Genomic DNA, 19,758 nt, shown 5'->3' with positions numbered 1-19,758 from the left:
TCTGGGGCCTTTTAAACTCTTCTGGCTTGACCACCCCCTGTGGGATTTTTGAGGCTACCCCAGCCCTCTGCAGCTGTATAGAATTTGTTTGCTCCCCTCAGTTTCTGAAGTTTCCATGGACTGTTCTGGACCCTCTGGGTACAATACTATTCTTACTGCCAAGTCATTGCCCAGCAATAGGTCTTGCCCCTGCATGGGTAAGCTCGGAATGATCCTGACCGTCAGTATCCTGGTGACCAACTTATTCTGTAGGTAAATTTTTAACTAAGGGAACCTTCAAACTTCTGCCAGTAAACCCTTTTGCAAATACCGTGGTATTTGTTCTGCTTCCGGGAGTCATTTCTGTCAGTTTGGCTGCCAGTAGAGTTTGAAAACAACTGGTATCCCTGAGGATAGTTATCTCCCTGTCTGATCCTGGGACACAAAAGGAGTCATTTCTGCTTTGTGTAAAAAGTTCTGATATGTGCTCTGCTCTTGAGTTATATTAGCACACAGGCTTACCACTTTCAAAGCCACGAACACGGGCTTGACTGCAATGCCTCTTGCTAGTTTTTTGGCATACTAACAATTTGCCTGGACATGCCCAGATTTGCCACACTGGAAACATGTCGGGTGGACCCCTACTGATTTATCACCTGGGTTCTTCCTTTTAAAAGTTGGACTGGTCTGATTTTCCTTCCCTACTCTCCTTTTCTCTCGAACCCATTTCTGCTTCCTCCGCATCCCTGCTATTTCTCCCTAGCTTGTATGAGTTACTAGACCCAAATTTATTCTGAGTAAGGGATTTGTGTATTAATTCTTAATTGTTGGCCATTTTAGCTGCTTCCCGTACTCTTGTGACTCTTCGTTCTTCGATGTGGGTTCTTATACTACTTGGGATGCTATTTCTAAACTCTTCCAGCAACATCACTTCTCTCAAATTTTCATGAGGGTTCCAGATTGAGAAATCCTATCCGGCAATCAAAAGCCATATGTTTAGTTCTTTAGAATTCGGTGCAAGTCTATGTGGGTCTTTTCCGGGTGGGTCGGAATTTCTGCCTGTATGCTTCTGGTACCAGCTCATATGCATTTAGAATTGCAGTTTTAGTCTGTTCATAATTAGAGGAACTTTCTTCTGATAACAGAAAAAGCTTCCATTTTAGCTTGGTAGCTTTTTTCTCACATGAAATAAAATATGACTCAACCACCTCCTCATTAAATGTTGGTACTAGTCTTGAGTGTCTCAGCACATCAAAGTTTTGCTCTGAACTGGGGATAAGATTTGAGTGGCTGGCAGCACTTTCATTTTGGATTTGCAGCTTTGCTGCTTCCTCTCTTTGCATCTCTCTCTCTCTACCTTTTCCTTCTGAAACTGCATCTCCTCTCTTTTCAACTGTAACTGTATTTCTTCTCTTTTCATCTGCAACTGAATTCTAGCTAGGATTATTTTTTCACATCTGATTCGATGCTGTCTTCTTCTAGTTCAGGAGTAAGTTTAAAATGATTAGCTAGACATTTTACCAGGTCAGGTTTCTTTGCTTTTTGTCTGAAAGTGATTTTCACCTCTCTAGCTAAGCTTTTTAAATCTTCAATACTTAATTTATCATTGGATATCTCTCCCTGCTGTACAAACTCCTTAGCATTAGGAACAGGAGTCGGCCGTTCAGCCCATCGAGCCTGCTCGCCATTCAGTATGATCATGGCTGATCATCCACTTCAATGCCGTTTTTCCACACTGTCCCCATATGCCTTTATGTCATTGGTATTTAGAAATCTGTCAATCTCTGCTTTAAACATACTCCATGTTTGAGCTTCCGCAGCCCTCTGGAGTAGAGAATTCCAAAGATTCACAACCCTTTGAGTAAAGAAATTTCTCCTCAATCTCTGTCCTAAGTGGCTTCCCCTTTATTTTGAAATTGTGTCCCATGGTTCTAGACCCCCCAACCAGGGGAAACATCTTACCTGCATCTACCCTGTCTATCCCTTTAAGCATTTTGTAGGTTTCAATGAGTTCCTCTCTCATACTTCGAAACTCTAGTTAATACAGGCATTAAATGTGGCATCTATTTTGTTTCAAACACCGTCAAGAAAAAAAACAGAATACAAGAAAAGCAGTTTGTTTTTTTCACAATTTTAGAGGTCAATTTTCCTCCCATTTTCCAAATCTCTCATTTATCTGATGGTTCAGATCCTGGACGAGCCCCCAATTTGTTACGCCACGTGGTGCAAAGTGGGTGGTTCCCGCTGTTCAACTCCCCACATGGCCACGGCAAGTGTTTTCACTTATTAGGGTTTAACCCTTTGTTTATTATTTTATTTATTTAGAAATACAGCACTGAAACAGACCCTTCGGCCCACCGAGTCTGTGCCGACCATCAACCATCCATTTATGCTAATCCTACATTAATCCCGTTACCCTCTCACATCCCCACCTTCCCTCAATTCCCCTACCACCTACCTATACTAGGGGCAATTTATAATGGCCAATTTACCTATCAACCTGCAAGTCTTTGGCTGTGGGAGGAAACCGGAGCACCCGGCGAAAACCCACGCAGTCACAGGGAGAACTTGCAAACTCTGCACAGGCAGTACCCAGAATCGAACCCGGGTCGCTGGAACTGTGAGGCTGCGCTGCTAACCACTGCGCCACCCTTTGGTGTTTTATTTCTCAAATAAACAGAGAGCAACAGGATTTTTTGTCGGTTTAAAAACAGAAAATCAATTGATCATTGTGGCTTATCCTGAAATTGTTGCATCTGCATCCACTCACTCATTCACTCGCGCACGCACGCACGCGCGCACACACACACACACACACACACACACACACACACACACACACGACAGAGAGAGAAAAAAGAAGAGATTTTTAGTTGGGCTGGGGGAGGTCACGATAAACCTGTTGAATTCTGTTGGAGATCAAGTTCTCGATGGGTGCAGGCCTGAGATGATTGTAGATTTCTCTCTTGATTAAAAGTTCAGTTGAAGGCGCTGCTGTCTAATGTAGATGTAAGATTCTGCAGCAGGGCACATGCCTGCTGGCTTGCTGGAAAACAAGCCGCTTTGTCTTCTCTCGCTCTCTGTCTGGGTTTCTTTCTTCAGGCTGTCTCTTTATTTAAGGTCAAACTGTGTTACCTCTCACCTCTTGGTATGAGATGTTCTGATCCCTTCCTCATGGTGTTGCACAATGGCCCAGGAGGTGGCTACTTCACACCTTCTTTGTTTCATAAGAAGACATTCAATTCAGGAATGTTTTAGTCCATAATTTGTATGATCGCACTTCGGGTGTGCGTGGCACCACTCACACACCCTGTTTCCCCTCTCTCATTCCCTTCCCTTTCCCCTCTCTCCTTCCCTTCCCTTTCCCCTCTCTCCTTCCCTTCCCTTTCCCCTCTCTCCTTCCCTTCCCTTTCCCCTCTCTCCTTCCCTTCCCTTTCCCCTCTCTCCTTCCCTTCCCTTTCCCCTCTCTCCTTCCCTTCCCTTTCCCCTCTCTCCTTCCCTTCCCTTTCCCCTCTCTCCTTCCCTTCCCTTTCCCCTCTCTCCTTCCCTTCCCTTTCCCCTCTCTCCTTCCCTTCCCTTTCCCCTCTCTCCTTCCCTTCCCTTTCCCCTCTCTCCTTCCCTTCCCTTTCCCCTCTCTCCTTCCCTTCCCTTTCCCCTCTCTCCTTCCCTTCCCTTTCCCCTCTCTCCTTCCCTTCCCTTTCCCCTCTCTCCTTCCCTTCCCTTTCCCCTCTCTCCTTCCCTTCCCTTTCCCCTCTCTCCTTCCCTTCCCTTTCCCCTCTCTCCTTCCCTTCCCTTTCCCCTCTCTCCTTCCCTTCCCTTTCCCCTCTCTCCTTCCCTTCCCTTTCCCCTCTCTCCTTCCCTCCCCTTCCCCCTCTCCCGTTCCCTCCCGTTCCCTCCCCTTCCCCCCTCTCCCGTTCCCTCCCCTCCCCCCTCTCCCGTTCCCTCCCCTCCCCCCTCTCCCGTTCCCTCCCCTCCCCCCTCTCCCGTTCCCTCCCCTCCCCCCTCTCCCGTTCCCTCCCCTCCCCCCTCTCCCGTTCCCTCCCCTCCCCCCTCTCCCGTTCCCTCCCCTCCCCCCTCTCCCGTTCCCTCCCCTCCCCCCTCTCCCGTTCCCTCCCCTCCCCCCTCTCCCGTTCCCTCCCCTCCCCCCTCTCCCGTTCCCTCCCCTCCCCCCTCTCCCGTTCCCTCCCCTCCCCCCTCTCCCGTTCCCTCCCCTCCCCCCTCTCCCGTTCCCTCCCTTCCCTCCCCTCCCCCCTCTCCCGTTCCCTCCCTTCCCTCCCCTCCCCCCTCTCCCGTTCCCTCCCTTCCCTCCCCTCCCCCCTCTCCCGTTCCCTCCCCTCCCCCCTCTCCCGTTCCCTCCCCTCCCCCCTCTCCCGTTCCCTCCCCTCCCCCCTCTCCCGTTCCCTCCCCTCCCCCCTCTCCCGTTCCCTCCCCTCCCCCCTCTCCCGTTCCCTCCCCTTCCCTCTCTCCCGTTCCCTCTCTCCCCGTTCCCTCCCCTTCCCCCTCTCCCCGTTCCCTCCCCTTCCCCCTCTCCCCGTTCCCTCCCCTTCCCCCTCTCCCCGTTCCCTCCCCTTCCCCCTCTCCCCGTTCCCTCCCCTTCCCCCTCTCCCCGTTCCCTCCCCTTCCCCCTCTCCCCGCTCCCTCCCCTTCCCCCTCTCCCCGTTCCCTCCCCTTCCCCCTCTCCCCGTTCCCTCCCCTTCCCCCTCTCCCCGTTCCCTCCCCTTCCCCCTCTCCCCGTTCCCTCCCCTTCCCCCTCTCCCCGTTCCCTCCCCTTCCCCCTCTCCCCGTTCCCTCCCCTTCCCCCTCTCCCCGTTCCCTCCCCTTCCCCCTCTCCCCGTTCCCTCCCCTTCCCCCTCTCCCCGTTCCCTCCCCTTCCCCCTCTCCCCGTTCCCTCCCCTTCCCCCTCTCCCCGTTCCCTCCCCTTCCCCCTCTCCCCGTTCCCTCCCCTTCCCCCTCTCCCCGTTCCCTCCCCTTCCCCCTCTCCCCGTTCCCTCCCCTTCCCCCTCTCCCCGTTCCCTCCCCTTCCCCCTCTCCCCGTTCCCTCCCCTTCCCCCCCCTCCCCGTTCCCTCCCCTTCCCCCCCCTCCCTCGTTCCCTCTCCCCCTCCCTCGCTCCCCCCTCCCTCGCTCCCTCTCCCCCTCCCTCGCTCCCCGCTCCCTCTCTCCCTCGCCCCCCTCCCTCTCTCCCTCTCTCTTTCTCCCCCCTCCCTCTCTCTCTCTCTGTCTCTGACCTGCTCTGACCTACCCTTATCTCTTTCTCTCTCTCCCCTTTTTTTATTCATTCATGGGATGTGGGCATCGCTGGCCAGGCCAGCATTTATTGCCCATCCCTAATTGCCCTTGAGAAGGTGGTAGTGAGCCGCTTTCTTGAACTGCTGCAGTCCATGTGAGGTAGGTACATCCACAGTGCTGTTTGGAAGGGAGTTACATGATTTTGACCCAGCGACAGTGAAAGAGCGGCAATATAGTTCCAAGTCAGGATGGTGTGTGACTTGGAGGGGAACTTGCAGGTGGTGGTATTTCCATACGTCTGCAGCCCTTGTCCTTCCAGTTGGTGGAGGTTGTGGGTTTGGAAGGTGCTGTCGAAGGAGCCTTGGTGCATTACTGCATTGCATCTTGTAGATGGTACACACTGCTGCCACTGCATCAGTGGTGGAGGGAGTGAATGTTCGTGGATGGGTTGCCAGTCAAGCGGGCTGCTTTGTACTGGATGGTGTCGAGCTTCTTGAGTGTTGTTGGAGCTGCACCCATCCAGGCAAGTAGAGAGTATTCCATCACACTCCTGACTTGTGCCTTGTAGATGGTGGGCAGGCTTTGGGGAGTCAGGAGGTGTGTTTCTCACCGCAGGATTCCAAGTCTCTGATCTGCTCTTGCAGCCGCTACTCCAGTTCAGTTTCTGGTCAATGGTAACCCCTAGGATGTTGATAGTGGAGGATTCAGCTATCGTAATGCCATTGAATGTCAAGGGGAGATGGTTAGTTTCTCTCTTGATGGAGATGGTCATTGCCTGGCACTTGTGTGGCGCGAATGTTACTTGCCACTTAACATCCCAAGCTAGGTCTTGCTGCATTTCTACAGGGACTGCTTCAGTACCTGAGGAGTCACGAATGGTGCTGAACATTGTGCAATCATCAGCGAACATCCCCACTCTGACCTTGTGATCGAAGGAAGGTCATTGATGAAGCAGCTGCAGATGGTTGGATCTAGGACACTACCCTGAGGAACTCCTGCAGTGATGATTGACCTCCAACAACCACAACCATCTTCCTTTGCACTAGGTATGACTCCAACCAGCGAAGAATTTTCCCCCTGATTCCCATTGACTTCAATTTTGCTAGGGCTCCTTAATGCCATACTCGGTCAAATGCTGCCTTGATATTCAGGGCAGTCACTCTCCCCTCACTTCTTGAGTTCAGCTGTTTTGTCCATGTTTGAACTAAGGCTGTAATGAGGTCAGGAACTGAGTGGCCCTGGCGGAACCCAAACTGAGCATCACTGAGCAGGTTATTGCTGAGCAAGTGCCGCTTGATAGCTCTGTCGATGACTCCTTCCATTACTTTGCTGATGATTGATGGAGCGGTAATTGACCGGGTTGGACATGTCCTGCTTTTTGTGTACAGGACATACCTGGGCAATTTTCCACATTGCCGGGTAGATGCCAGTGTTGTAGCTCTACCGGAACAGCTTGGCTAGGGGTGCAGAAAGTTCTGGAGCACAGGTCTTCAGTACTATTGCTGGAATATTGTCAGGGCCCATAGCCTCTGCAGTATCCAGTGCCTTCGGTCGTTTCTCGGTATCACGCGGTGTGAATCAAATTGGCTGAAGTCTGGCACCTGTGATGGTAGGGTCTTCAGGAGGAGGCCGAGATGGGTCATCCACTCGGCACTTCTGGCTGAAGTTGGTTGCAAATGCTTCAGCCTTATCTTTTGCACTGATATGTTGGGCTCCCCCATTATTGACGATGGGGATATCTGTGGAGCCACCTCCTCCAGTTAGTTGTTTAATTGTCCACCACCATGCACAGCTGGATGTGGCAGGACTGCAGAGCTTAGATCTGATCTGTTGGTTACGGGATTGCTTAGCTCTGTCTATCGCGTGCAGTTTGGCATGCAAGCCGTCCTGTGTTGTTACTTCACCAGGTTGACACATCATTTTGAGGTATGTCTGGTGCTGCTCCTGGCATGCCCTCCTGCATTCTTTGTTGAACCAGGTTTGGTCTCCTCGCTTGATGGTAATGGTAGGGTGAGGAATATGTCACGCCATGAGGTTACAGATTGTGGTTGAGTACAATTCTGCTGCTACTGATGGCCCACAGCGCCTCATGGATGGCCAGTTTTGCATTGCTAGATCTGTTTGAAATCTATCCCATTTAGCATGGTGGTAGTGCCACTAAACACGATGGACGATATCCTCCATGTGAAGGCGCGACTTCGTCTCCACAGGACTGTGCAGTGGTCACTTCTTCTACCAATCACGTCATGGACAGAAGCATCTGCGGCAGGTAGATTGGTGAGGACGAGGTCAAGTATGTTTTTTCCCTCTCATTGGTTTCCTCACCACCTGCCACAAACCCAGTCTAGCAGCTATGTAATAAAAACAAGAAATGTTGAAAATACTCAGCAGGTCTGGCAGCATCTGTGGAGAGAGAAGCAAAGTAAACGTTTCAGGTCAGTGACCCTTCTTCAGATCGAGCAGATATTAGAAATGTAAAAGGTTTTAAGCAAGTAAAGCGGGGGTGGGGCAAGAGATAACAAAGGAGAAGGTGTAGATAGGACAAAGTCACAGAGAATAACTGATCAGAAGGTCATGGAGCAAAGGAAAACAATATTTTAATGGTGTGCTGAAAGTCAAAGCATTAGTAAAGATGGGGTGTTAATGGACTGAAAACTCAACAGCCATGAGCACAAACATGAAAAAAAACAGTGGGTAGGCAAACTGAACAAACTAAGATAAAATAAAATAAACACAAAAAATATATAAAAAAGAAAAAAATAACTAAAAATGAAAGTAAAATGGGGGGCTGTCATGCTCTGAAATGATTGAACTCAATGTTCAGTACTGTGCCTAATCGGTAAATGAGATGCTGTTCCTCGAGCTTGCGTTGATGTTCACTGGAACACTGCAGCAATCCCAGGACAGAGATGTGAGCATGAGAGTGTGGAAATGGCAAGCAACCGGAAGCTCGGGGTCATGCTATCGGACCGAGCGGAGGTGTTCCGCAAAGCGGTCACCCAATCTGCTTTTGGTCTTCCCAGTGTAGAGGAGACCAGATTGTGAGCAGCGAATACAGTATACTACACTGAAAGAAGTACAAGTAAATCACTGCTTCACCTGAAAGGAGTGTTTGGAGCCTGTGATAGTGAGGAGAGAGGAGGTAAAAGTGCAGGTATTACACCTCCTGCAATTGCAGGGGAAGGTGCCATGGGAAGGGGACGAGCTGGTGGGGGTAATGGAGGAGTGGACCAGGGTGTCGCGGAGGGAACGATCCCTTTGGAATGCTGACGGGAAGGGGGGGTGGGGGAAGATGCATTTGGTACTGGCATCATGCTGGAGGTGGCTGAAATGGCGGAGGATGATCCTTTGGATCTGGAGGCTGGTGGGGTGGAAAGTGAGGTCAAGGGGAACCCTGTCGTGGTTCTGGGAGGGAGGGGAAGGGGTGAAGGTAGAGGTGCGGGAAATGGGCCGGACATGGTTGAGGGCCCTGGCAACCACAATGGGGGGGAATCCTCGATTGAGGAAAAAGGAAGACATATCAGAAGCGCTGTCGTGGAAGGTAGTGTCATCACAGCAGATGCATCGGAGATGGAGAAACTGGGAGAATGGAATGGAGTCCTTACAGGAGGCAGGGTGTGAAGAAGTGTAGTCGAGGTAGCTGTGGGAGTCAGTGGGCTTATAATGGATATTAATGTATAGAAGCTATGTCCTTTAGGACTTGGCCAGCAGTAATGCTACCGTGCCACTCTTGGTGATGGACATTGAAGTACAGAGTACAGTCTGTGTCCTTGCCACCCTCAGTGCTTCCTCCAAGTGATGATCAACATGGAGGAGTACTGATCCATCAGCTGAGGGAGGGAAGTCGGTGGTAATCAGCAGAAAGTTTCCTTACCCATGTTTGACCTGATGCCCTGAGACTTCATGGGATCCGGAGTCTATGTTGAGGACTCCAGGGGACTCCCTCCCAACTGTATACCACTGTGCCGCCACCTCTGTTGGGTCTGTCATGCCAGTGGGACAGGACATACCCGGGGATGGTGATGACAGTGTCTAGGACATTGTAAGGTATGATTCCGTGAGTATGACTATGTCAGGCTGCTGCTTGACTAGTCTGTGGGACAGCTCTCCCAACTTTGGCACAAGCCCCCAGATGTTGGTAAGGAGGACTTTGCAAGGTCGACAGGGCTGGGTTTGCCGTTGTCGTTTCCGATGCCTAGGTCGATGCCAGGTGATCCATCCGGTTTCATTCTGTTTTATTGACTTTGTAGTGGTTAGATACAATTGAGTGGCTTGCTAGGCTATTTCAGAGGGTATTTAAGAGTCAATCACATTGCTGTGGGTCGTGTAGGTTAGACCAGGTAAGGACAGCAGATTTCCTTCTCTAAAGAGCATTAGTGAACCAGATGGGTATTTACAACATCAACAGTGGTTTCATGGCCATCATTAGACTATCTTTTAATTCCAGATTTATTAATTGAATTCAAATTCCACCGTCTACTATGGTGAGATTCGAACCCACGTCCCCAGAGAAATACCCTGGGTCTCTGCTCCAGTGACAATACCACTACACCACTGCCTCTTTCTCGTTGTTATTGTGACGCATAGAGAGTGATGTAGCAGCAGACCGACCAACACCGATGGAGTTGCACCCCAGCAGCAGTTGACACGTTCAACAGGAAACAATTGGGAAATTCAAAATAAAATATGAAATAATACTCAAAATGAATTCTTAGGAGTCGGAAGTGTCTTAATGCTCAACAAGGTGGAATGATCAGTCTGATATATTTGGCTTTTCAACCTGCCCCTTAATCCCTGCTCTATCCAGAAATGTAATTGTCTTTTGAACTTCATTACGTTGTGCTGTCAGTGGCCTTAGTATAACTTTATTGACTTCGTCATCATCAGATCATACTTTGAAATTCCTAACTGTAAAATAAAAAGACTTATTTGTCATACTCTTTCCAAGTCCTGCTGTCAATGTTGCATTTTCAGTACAATGGCCAAAATGTATTTCCTTTGTTTCAGGTTATAAGAGTTTTTCCCTCACCTCTGTTGAACTACAGATGCTCACAAATTCATGTGTGAAGCTGCAAACCGTCCACAACATTCCACTAACTATCAATAAAGAAGGTAAGCAGTAATGGAAATGCTGTTGTGACAGTCTGAGCATTGCTCTGAATCAGTTGTTTCCTAAAGATATTCTGCCATGTTTTTTCTTACGAAGTAAAACAAAGTATTTACAGCAGAGAAGCAGGCTATTTAGCACATGCCAGTGTTTACGCTCCACACAAGTCTCTGTTCTACAAGTCCTACTCCAGAAACTTAAACACACAAGTCTAAGCCAGAGGTTGCCAACACATCGATTGCAGCTACCAGTAGCTCGCATCGGCCTTTGAGTAACTCGCATAATACTTCTGATCACTCACTACATTCTGCCAGTGTTATTCTGCGCATGCGTATCCTGATGTCATCACATACTGACGTCACAACGGGAAGAGTGAGCGGCGAGAGAGGTCTGAGTGGCGGAGTGATCGGCGAGGGAGTGGCAAGTGAGGGCGCAGCGGCAAACGCCAAGCAACAAACGGGGGGGCCAAGTGGCGAAGGACCGCCAAGCGGGGTAATGAGCAGCAAGCGGGGGATGAACGCAAGTGTGCATCCAAGCAGGGAGCAGCCAACACCAAGCAGCGAGCGGGGTGAGTGAGCGGCAAGCGGGGGTAAACGAGCAGCGACTGGCTGGGGGGCGGCAGCGAGCAGGCTGGAGTTGTTGGGGGGGTTGGCTAAGAGAAGCGGCTGTAGGGAGAAGGGGTTTGCTTGCATTTTGTGCTAAATTGAGCAGCGCCATCTTTATTATTGGCAGCTGTCTGAGTCGTCACAGATGTTTGTCATCTGCGCATATGCGAGTAGTCCGCCGCCTAGTGGTGGTGGTCTTAGCAAATGCGTTCTTTTCCTTTATAAGGTCGAAGCTAACACTCCACTGCAATACAAAAAAAAATTCTCATGTCACCTGATTCTTTTGCCAATCAGCTTAAATCATTGTCTTCTGGTTCTCGACCCTTCCGCTAAAGGGACCAGTTTCTCCCTATCTATCCTGTCTAAACCCCTCATAATTTTGAACACCTCTATCAAATCTCCTCTCAACCTTCTCGAAGGAGAAAAACCCCAGCTTCTCCAATCCACGTAACTGAAGACCCTCATCCCTGGAATCATTCATGTGAATCTTTTCCGCATCCTCTTTAAAACCTTCACGTCCTTCCTAAAGTGCAGTGTCATGAATTGGACACAACACTCCAGTTGAGACTGAGCCAGTGTTTTATAAAGGTTCATCATAACTTCCTTGTTTTTATTCTCTGTGCCTTGATTTCTAAAGCCATCGCTCCCATATGCCTTTTTAACCACTTTCTCAACCTGTGCTGCTGCCTTCAATAATTTGTGCACATATACTCCCAGGTCTCTCTGGTCCTGCACCCGCTTTAGAATTGAGGAGGAATTTCTTCCTTCAGAGAGTCGTGAATCTTTGGAATTCTCTACCCCAGAGAGCTGTGGAGGCTGAGTCACTGAATATATTCAAGGCTGAGATAGACAGATTCTTGAACTGCAGGGAAATCAAGCGTTACAGGGGACAGGCAGGAAAGTGGAGTTGAGGCCAAGGTCAGATCCACCATGATATTGACTGGTGGAGCAGGCTTGAAGGGCCATATGGCCGACTGCTGCTTCTATTTCTTATGTTCTTTCCCACTACCAGTGTTAAACTGACTGGCTCGTAGTTGCTGATTTTACCCTTATACCCTTTTTTGAGCAAGGATGTCACATTTGCAGTTCTCCAGCCCTGTGGCACCACTCCCCTATCTAATGAGGATTGAAAGATTATGGTCAGTGCCTCCACAGTTTCTGTCTTCGGATGCATCCCATCTGGTCCTGGTGACTTAGCAACTTTAATTATAGCCAGCCTTCCTAACACCTGCTCTCTATCAATTTTTAACCAACTACTTCCTCTTTCACTATGACTTTGGCAGCATCTTCTTCCTGGGTAAAGCCAGATGCATGTCAAAAGATTGGACAGAATATAAAAAACAGCAAAGAATGACTAAAGGATTGATAAGGAGGGAGAAATTAGAATACGCGAGAAAGCTAGCTAGAAATATCAAAACAGATAGTAAGAGTTTCTAGAGATATTTAAAAAAGAGTTAACAAAGTGAGCGTTAGACCTATAGAAAGTGAGTCTGAGGAATTAAGAATGGAAAATAAGGAGATGACAGATGAATTGAACAGGTATTTTGCAATGGTGTTTACTGTAGAGGATACAAGTAATATCCCAGAAATTGCTGTAAATTGGGAAATGGAGGAACTCAAGAAAATTACAATCACCAGGGAAGTGGTACTGAGCAAATTGTAGGAACTGCGGGCTGACAAGTCCCCAGGCCCTGATGAACTTCATCCTAGGGTCTTAAAAGAAGTGGCTTAAAAGATAGCTGATGCGTTGGTTTTAATTTTCCAAAATTCCCTAGATTCGGGGAGGGATCATTAGATTGGAAAATAGCAAATGTAACACCTTTATTCAAAAAGGGAGGAAGACAGAAAGCAGGAAACTACAGGCCAGTTAGCTTAACATCTGTCATAGGGAACATGTTAGAAGGTATCATTAAAGATGTTCTAGCAAGGCACTAAGAAAAATTCAAGGTAATCAGGCAGAGACAGCATGGCTTTGTGAAAGGGAAATCATGTTTAACCAATTTATTAGAGTTCTTTGAAGAAATAACATGTGCTGTGGATAAAGGGGAGGCAGTGGATGTACTGTCCTTAGATTTCCAGAAGGCTTCTGGTAAGGTGCCACATCAAAGGTTATTGCGGAAAATAAAAATTCATGGTGTAAGGGGTAGAAGATAGATAGTAGATTGGCTAGCTAGCAGGAAACAGAGAGTAGGCATAAATGGGTCACTTTCTGGTTGGCAAGATGTAACGAGTGATGTGCCACAGGGATCAGTGCTGGGGCTTCAACGTTTTACAATTTATATGGATTGAGAATTAGTTGACAGATAGGAAACCGAGGGTAGGAATAAACGGGTCTTCTTCCGGTGGCAGGCAGTGACTAGTGGGGTACCACAGGGATCAGTGCTTGGGCCCCAGCTATTTACAATCTATATTAATGACTTGGGTGAGGGAACTAAATGTAACATTTCCAAGTTTGCAGACAACACAAAGCTGGGGGGGAATGTGAGCTGTGAGGAGGATGCAAAGAGGCTCCAATGTGATTTGGACAAGTTGGATGAGTGGACAAATGCATGGCAGATACAGTATAATGTGGATAAATGTGAGGTTATCCACTTTGGTTGTAAAAACAGAAAGGCAGATTATTACCTGAATGTGATAGATTGGGAAAGGGGGAGCAGCAACAAAACCTGGATGTCCTTGTACACAGTAGCTGAAAGCAAGCATTCAGGTTCAGCAAGCAGTTAGGAAGGCGAATGATATGTTGGCCTTCATTGCAAAAGGATTTGAGTACAGGAGCAAGGATGTCTTGCTGCAGTTATACAGGGCCTTGGTGAGACCACGTCTGGAGTATTGTGTGCAGTTTTGGTCTCTTTATCTGAGGAAGGATGTTATTGCTATGGAGGGAGTGCAGAGAAGATTTACTAGGCTGATTCCTGGGATGGCAGGATTGACGTATGAGGAGAGATTGGGTCAACTAGGCCTATATTCACTAGACTTTGGAAGAATGAGACGGGATCTCATAGAAACCTATAAAATTCTAACAGGACTGGACAGGCTAGATGCAGGGAGGATGTTCCCGATGGCTAGGGAGTCCAGAGCCAGGGGTCATGGTCTCAGGATACGGACGGGGTATGTCATTTAGAACCGAGATGAGTAATTTCTTCACTGAGAGGGTGGTGAACCTGTGGAATTCTCTACCACAGAAGGTAGTGGAGGCCAAGTCATTAAATATGTTCAAGAAGGAGAGAGATATATTTCTTCAAGCCAAAGCGATCAAGGGATATGGGGAGAAAGCGGGAACAGGATACGGAATTAGACAATCAGCCATGATCTTTTTTGAATGGCAGAGCAGGCCCGAAGGGCCGAATGGCCTACTGCTCCTATTTTCTATGTTTCTATATAAATGACTTGGATGAAGGGACCGAAGGTATATTTGTTAAATTTGCTGGCGACACAAAGGTAGGTAGGAAACTAAGTTGTGAAGAGGACATGAGGCTACAAAGAGATGTAGATAGGTAAAGTGAGTGGGCAAAGATATGGCAAATGGAGTACAATGTGGGAAAATGTGAAATTGTCCATTTTGGCAGGAAGAATAAAAAAGAAGCCTATTATCTAAATGGCGAGAGATTGCAGAGCTCCAAGATGCAGAGGGATCTGGGTGTGCTGGTGCATGAATTGCAAAAGGTTAGAATGCAGAATCAGTAAGTAATTAGGGAAGCTAATAGAATGTTATTTATTGCGAGGGGAATTGAATACAAAAGTAGAGAGGATATGCTTCAGTTATACAGGGCATTGGTGTGACCACATCTGGAGTACTGTGTACAGTATTGGTCTCCTTATTTAAGGAAGGATTTAAATACGTTGGAAGCAGTTCAGAGAAGGTTTACTAGACTACTACCGGGAATGGGCGTGTTGTCTTATGAGGAAAGATTGGACAGGCTAGACTTGTAACAGTTGGAGTTTAGAAGAATAAGAGGTGACTTGATTGAAACATATAAGATCATGAGAGGTCTTGACAGGGTGGATGTGGAAAGAATGTTTCCTCTTGTGGGAGAATCTCGAACTAGGGGTCACTATTTAAAATTAAGGTGTCACCTATTTAAGACAGATGAGAGAGTTTTTTTCTCTGAGGGTCGTGAGTCTTTGGAACTGTCTTCCTCAAAAGGCGGTGGAAGCAGAGTCTTTGAACAATTTTGTGGTAGAGGTCGATAGATTCTTGATAAGCAAGGGTGCGAAAGGTTATTGGGTAGGCAGGTACGTGGAGTTGAGATTACAGTCAGATCAGCCATGATCTTGTCGAATGGAAGAGCAGGCTCGAAGGGCCGAGTGGCCTACTCCTGCTCCTCGTTCGTATGTGTCCTAGACAAACACATCTGCAGGACGTGTCACCAGAACTTGAGCTGCAGCTGGAGTCTCTGTGGTGCATCCACGAGGCAGGGAACTATGTGGATAACACATTTAGGGAGGGGGTCACCCTGCAGTTTAGGAGCATGCAGGCAGATAGGGAATGGCTGACCGCCAGGCAATCTAAGAGAATCAGGTAGGTAATGCAGGAGTCCCCTGAGATGATCTCGTTCACTAATCGGTTTTCCATTTTGGATACTGGTGAGGGCGATGGTTCCTCAGAGGATTGCAGTCAGAGCCAAGTTTGTGGCACCACAGGTGGCTCTGCTGCACAGGAGGGGAGGAAGAAGAGTGGAAAGTAGTGATAGGGGATTGGTTAGTTAGGGGAACAGACAGGCATTTCTGCGGCTGTAGACGTGCTACCAACGACATAGGTAGGATGTGGGATGAAGTCCTGAAAGCAGATTTTAGGGAGTTAGGAAGGAGATTAAAAAGATGGACCTCAAAAGCAGTAATCTCAGGATTACTTCCAGTGCCACTTGCAGGTGAGCATTGGAATAGGAGAATTGAGTGACTGAACACGTGATTGGAAAACTGTTGGAGGAGGGAGGGCATCAGTTCTTTGAGGCAATGGGACCAGTTCTGGGGCAGGTGGAACCTGGACAAGATGGACGGCTTGCATCTTAGCAGGACTGGGATGAATATCCTCGCAGGGAGATTTGCTAGTGCTGTTGGGGAGAGTTTAAACTAGATTCGCAGGGGGCTAGAACCTGAGAGGGAGCTCAGATTGGAGGGAAGCAAATCTGGTAACCGGAAGTAGAAATGTAGTAAACAAAATTCGAAGACAGACAAAGCAAAGGCAAGCATCAAATAGGATCAGAATGCAGAATAATGTTAAAAAGGCTGAATTAAAGGCACTCGTTGCGAATGCTGCGTGCATTCAGATAAAGGTTGAGGATTTGAAGGCACAAATTGAGGTAATTGGGTATGATTTAATTGCCATTACAGAGACGTGGCTACCGGGTGACCAAGTTTGGAAACTGAATATCCAAGGATGTTTATCATTTAGGAAGGAAAGGCAAAAAGGAAAAGCAGGTGGGGTAGTGCTCTTAATACGGGGAGAGATCAGTATATTAATGAGAGGATCTTAGATTGAAGGATCAAGATGTGGAGTTAAGAAATAGCAAGGGGCAGCAAACATTGGTGGGAGTTGTTTATAGGCTACCAAACAGTAGTGGTAATGTTGGACACAGTTTAAATCAGAAAATTAGAGATGCATGTACAGTGGGTAATACAGTAATAATGAGCGATTCAATTTACTGGATAAACCTAATCAGCACTAATGCTGTGGATGAAGAATTCCTGGCATGTGTACAAGATGGGTTTCTGGAGTAGTACATTGAACCAACTAAGGGTTGTGCTATTTTAGATTTAGTATTATATAATGATAAAGGGCTAATTAATAACCTGCTGTAAAGAAGCCTTTGGGAAATAGTGACCATAATATGATAGAATTTCACATTAAGTTTGAATGTGCTTTAGTTCATTCAGAAATTAGTTTCCCTTGTTCAGATTTAAGACCCTATGTGGCATGGCTTGGCATTGCCCATCTTAGCTCGCACTAAGAGTGACACAGCATGACCACATAAAGATTCTACCAGCTGCATCGATTGCCCCCAGCAGCCAGATAAACTTTACTCTCCTACCTTTTCTGACACCCTCCCACACAAAGGGTGACTGGAGTGTCATTGTTCCTTCACATGCACAAACTAACAATGGCGCAGAGCGGACACTGTTTACGGAGGGAGGGTATGCAGTACCTCCCTTCATGTTTGCAGGACGTTGCCCCCAGTAATCCCATCCCCCCTCCCACCTGCCTTCAACTATGCAGAGCTGTGCCCTCAGTACTGTCATTCCCCCCCCCTCCCATCTTCCTTCCGGTATGCAGAGTTGAGACCCCGCTTTCCAGAGACTTAGCTGCACTATCTGTCATTGCTCCCTCTTCTGCTGTCCCGCCGACTTCTCTCATTCATGAATGGGACGGCACGTCTCAGCCGACCGTTCAGCGAAAAGTCGAGAACTGAGGAGCGACGAGCAGCAGGATGCATAATCTGGCAAGGTAAGTAGCGCTTAACATATTTAAATTATAGTTCCAATGGCAGGTGAGGGGGGCGCACCAAGGTCCAGCCGCCACCAGTAAAATGGGGCGGGACATATACGGCTTTGGGGATTGTGGCGGGCCTCTCCCACCAGAGTATTCCGGGACCCCCCTGACACGACCCCCAACGTCAGAGGGCTGGTAAAATTCAGCCCAGGAGGTTAGTAAACAAAATTAGAGCGCATGGGATTGGGGGTAATATACTGGCATGGATTGAGAATTGGTTAACAGACAGAAAGCTGAGAATGGGAATAAACAGGTCATTCTCAGGATGGCAGGCTGTTACTAGTGGGGTACCGCAAGGATCAGTGCTGGGGCCACAGTTGTTCACAATCTGTATAAATGATTTGGATGTGGGGACCAATTGTAATATTTCCAAATTTGTTGATGACGCAGAACTAGGTGGGAATGTAAATTGTGAGGAAGATGCAAGGAGGCTTCAAGTGGACTTGGACAGGCTAAGTGAATGGACAAGAACATGGCAGATGGAATATCATGTGAATAAGTGTGAAGTTATCCACTTTAATAGAAAAACCAGAAAGACAGAGTGTTTCTTAAATGGTGAGGGGTTGGGAAGTGTTGATGTCCAAAGGGACCTGGGTGTTCTTGTTCATGAGTCACTAAAAGCTAGTGTGCAGGTGCAGCAAGCAATTTGGAAGGCAAATGGTATGTTGGCCTTCAACAAAGGGGATTTGAGTACAGAATTAAAGATGTCTTGCTGCAATTGTATAGAGCCTTGGTGAGATGGCACCTGGGGTATTGTATACAGTTTTGGTCTCCTTATCTAAAGAAGGATATACTTGCCATAGAAGTAGTGCAAAGTAGCTTCACCAGACTAACCTCTGGGATGGCGAGATTGTCTTATGAGGAGAGTTTGAGGAAACTAAGCCTGTATTCTCTAGAGTTTCAAAGATTGAGAGGTGATCTAATTGAAACTTACAAAATTCTTACAGGGCGTGACAAGGTGGATGTAGATAGGATGTTTCCCGGCTGGTGAGTCTCGAACCAGGGGACATAATCTTAGAATAAGGGGTAGACCATAAGACTTAGATGAGGAGGAATTTCTTCACTCAGAGGTGGTGAATCTTTGGAATTCTCTGCCCCAGAGGGCTGTGGATGCTCAATCATTGAGCATGTTCGATAGATTTCTGGAGACAACTGACATCAAAGGGATATGGAGATGGCATGGGAAAGTGGCATTGAGGTAGATGATCAGCCATGATCTAATTGAATGGCGGAGCAGGCTCGGTGGGCTGAATGGCCTCCTCCTGTTCCTATGATGCATTGAATGGAGGTGGATGGATGGAAGGTGAGGATTCAGGGAACCCAATCATGGTTCTGGGATGGAGGGGAAGGGCTAAGAGCAGAAGTGCAGAAAATGGAACAGGTCAAGGGCCCTGTCAACCATGGTGGTGGTTGAAGAAAATGGAAGACATGGCAGAAGCAGGCGTCGTTAGAACAGTTATGACCGGGACAAAGAAACTGGAATGTGAAATAGAGTCTTTACACAAAGACGGTAAAAGGGTGTGTGATCAAGGTAACTGTGAGTCATAGAGAGATACAGCACCAAACAGGCCCTTCGGCCCACCGAGTCCGCACCGACTATCAACCACCCATTTATACTAATCCTACATGAATCCCATTTTCCCTCTCCCATCCCCACCTTTCCTCAATTCTGCTACCACCTACCTACACTAGGGGCAATTTTTACAATGGCCAATTTACCTATCGACCCGCAAGTCTTCGGCATGTGGGAGGAAACCCACGCAGTCACGGAGGACTTGTAAACTCCGCACAGGCAGTACCCATAACCGAACCCGGGTCGCTGGAGCTGTGAGGCTGCGGTGCTAGCCACTGCGCTACTGTGCCGCCCTTAGTAGGCTTATTTGTAGATATTGGCGATAGAGATGTCAAGGAAAGGAAGAGTCGGCGATGGACCATGTGGAAAAAAGGGAAGAGTGGAAATTGGAAGAAATTGGAATTTTCCAGTTCGGACGAGAGCAGGAAGCGGCACTGACACAGACATCAAAGAGGTGAGGAAGGGGGCCTGAGTAGGACTGGAACAAAGAATGTTCCACACATCGCACAAAAAGGCAGGCATAACTAGAACCCATACGGGTTCCCATAGCAACATCTTTTATTTTGGAGGCAGTGTGTGGAGTCACAGGAGAAGTTGTTCAATGTAGGAACAATTTCAGCCAAGCAGATGAGGGGTGAGGGTGATTGGCAACTGGTTGGCCCTCCGTTCAAGGAAAAAAATGAAGGGCCCGCAGGCCGTCCCAGTGAAGGTTGGTGATGTAGAGGGTCTGCACATACATGGTGAAAAGGAACTGCTTAGGGCCAGGAAACTGCTAAAGTG

The 19,758-nt window shown here is 48.0% G+C and overlaps 1 protein-coding gene across 2 annotated transcripts in view; it reads left to right on the top strand.

The window, feature by feature from the left end:
* si:dkey-91m11.5 (PH_BCR_vertebrate and RhoGAP_Bcr domain-containing protein) overlaps positions 1-19,758 on the top strand; it is a 632,155-nt gene that overhangs the window by 445,824 nt on the left and 166,573 nt on the right. For both annotated transcript variants that reach the window (XM_068055461.1, XM_068055460.1), the window contains exon 13: positions 10,214-10,318. In XM_068055461.1, the coding sequence (XP_067911562.1) occupies positions 10,214-10,318 (105 nt within the window). The remainder of the gene's footprint in view (positions 1-10,213; positions 10,319-19,758) is intronic.

Source organism: Heterodontus francisci, chromosome 23 (genome assembly GCF_036365525.1).
Source record: "Heterodontus francisci isolate sHetFra1 chromosome 23, sHetFra1.hap1, whole genome shotgun sequence".
In the NCBI taxonomy this organism is placed as follows: domain Eukaryota; kingdom Metazoa; phylum Chordata; class Chondrichthyes; order Heterodontiformes; family Heterodontidae; genus Heterodontus; species Heterodontus francisci.
This window is presented reverse-complemented; position numbering and strand designations above follow the sequence as displayed.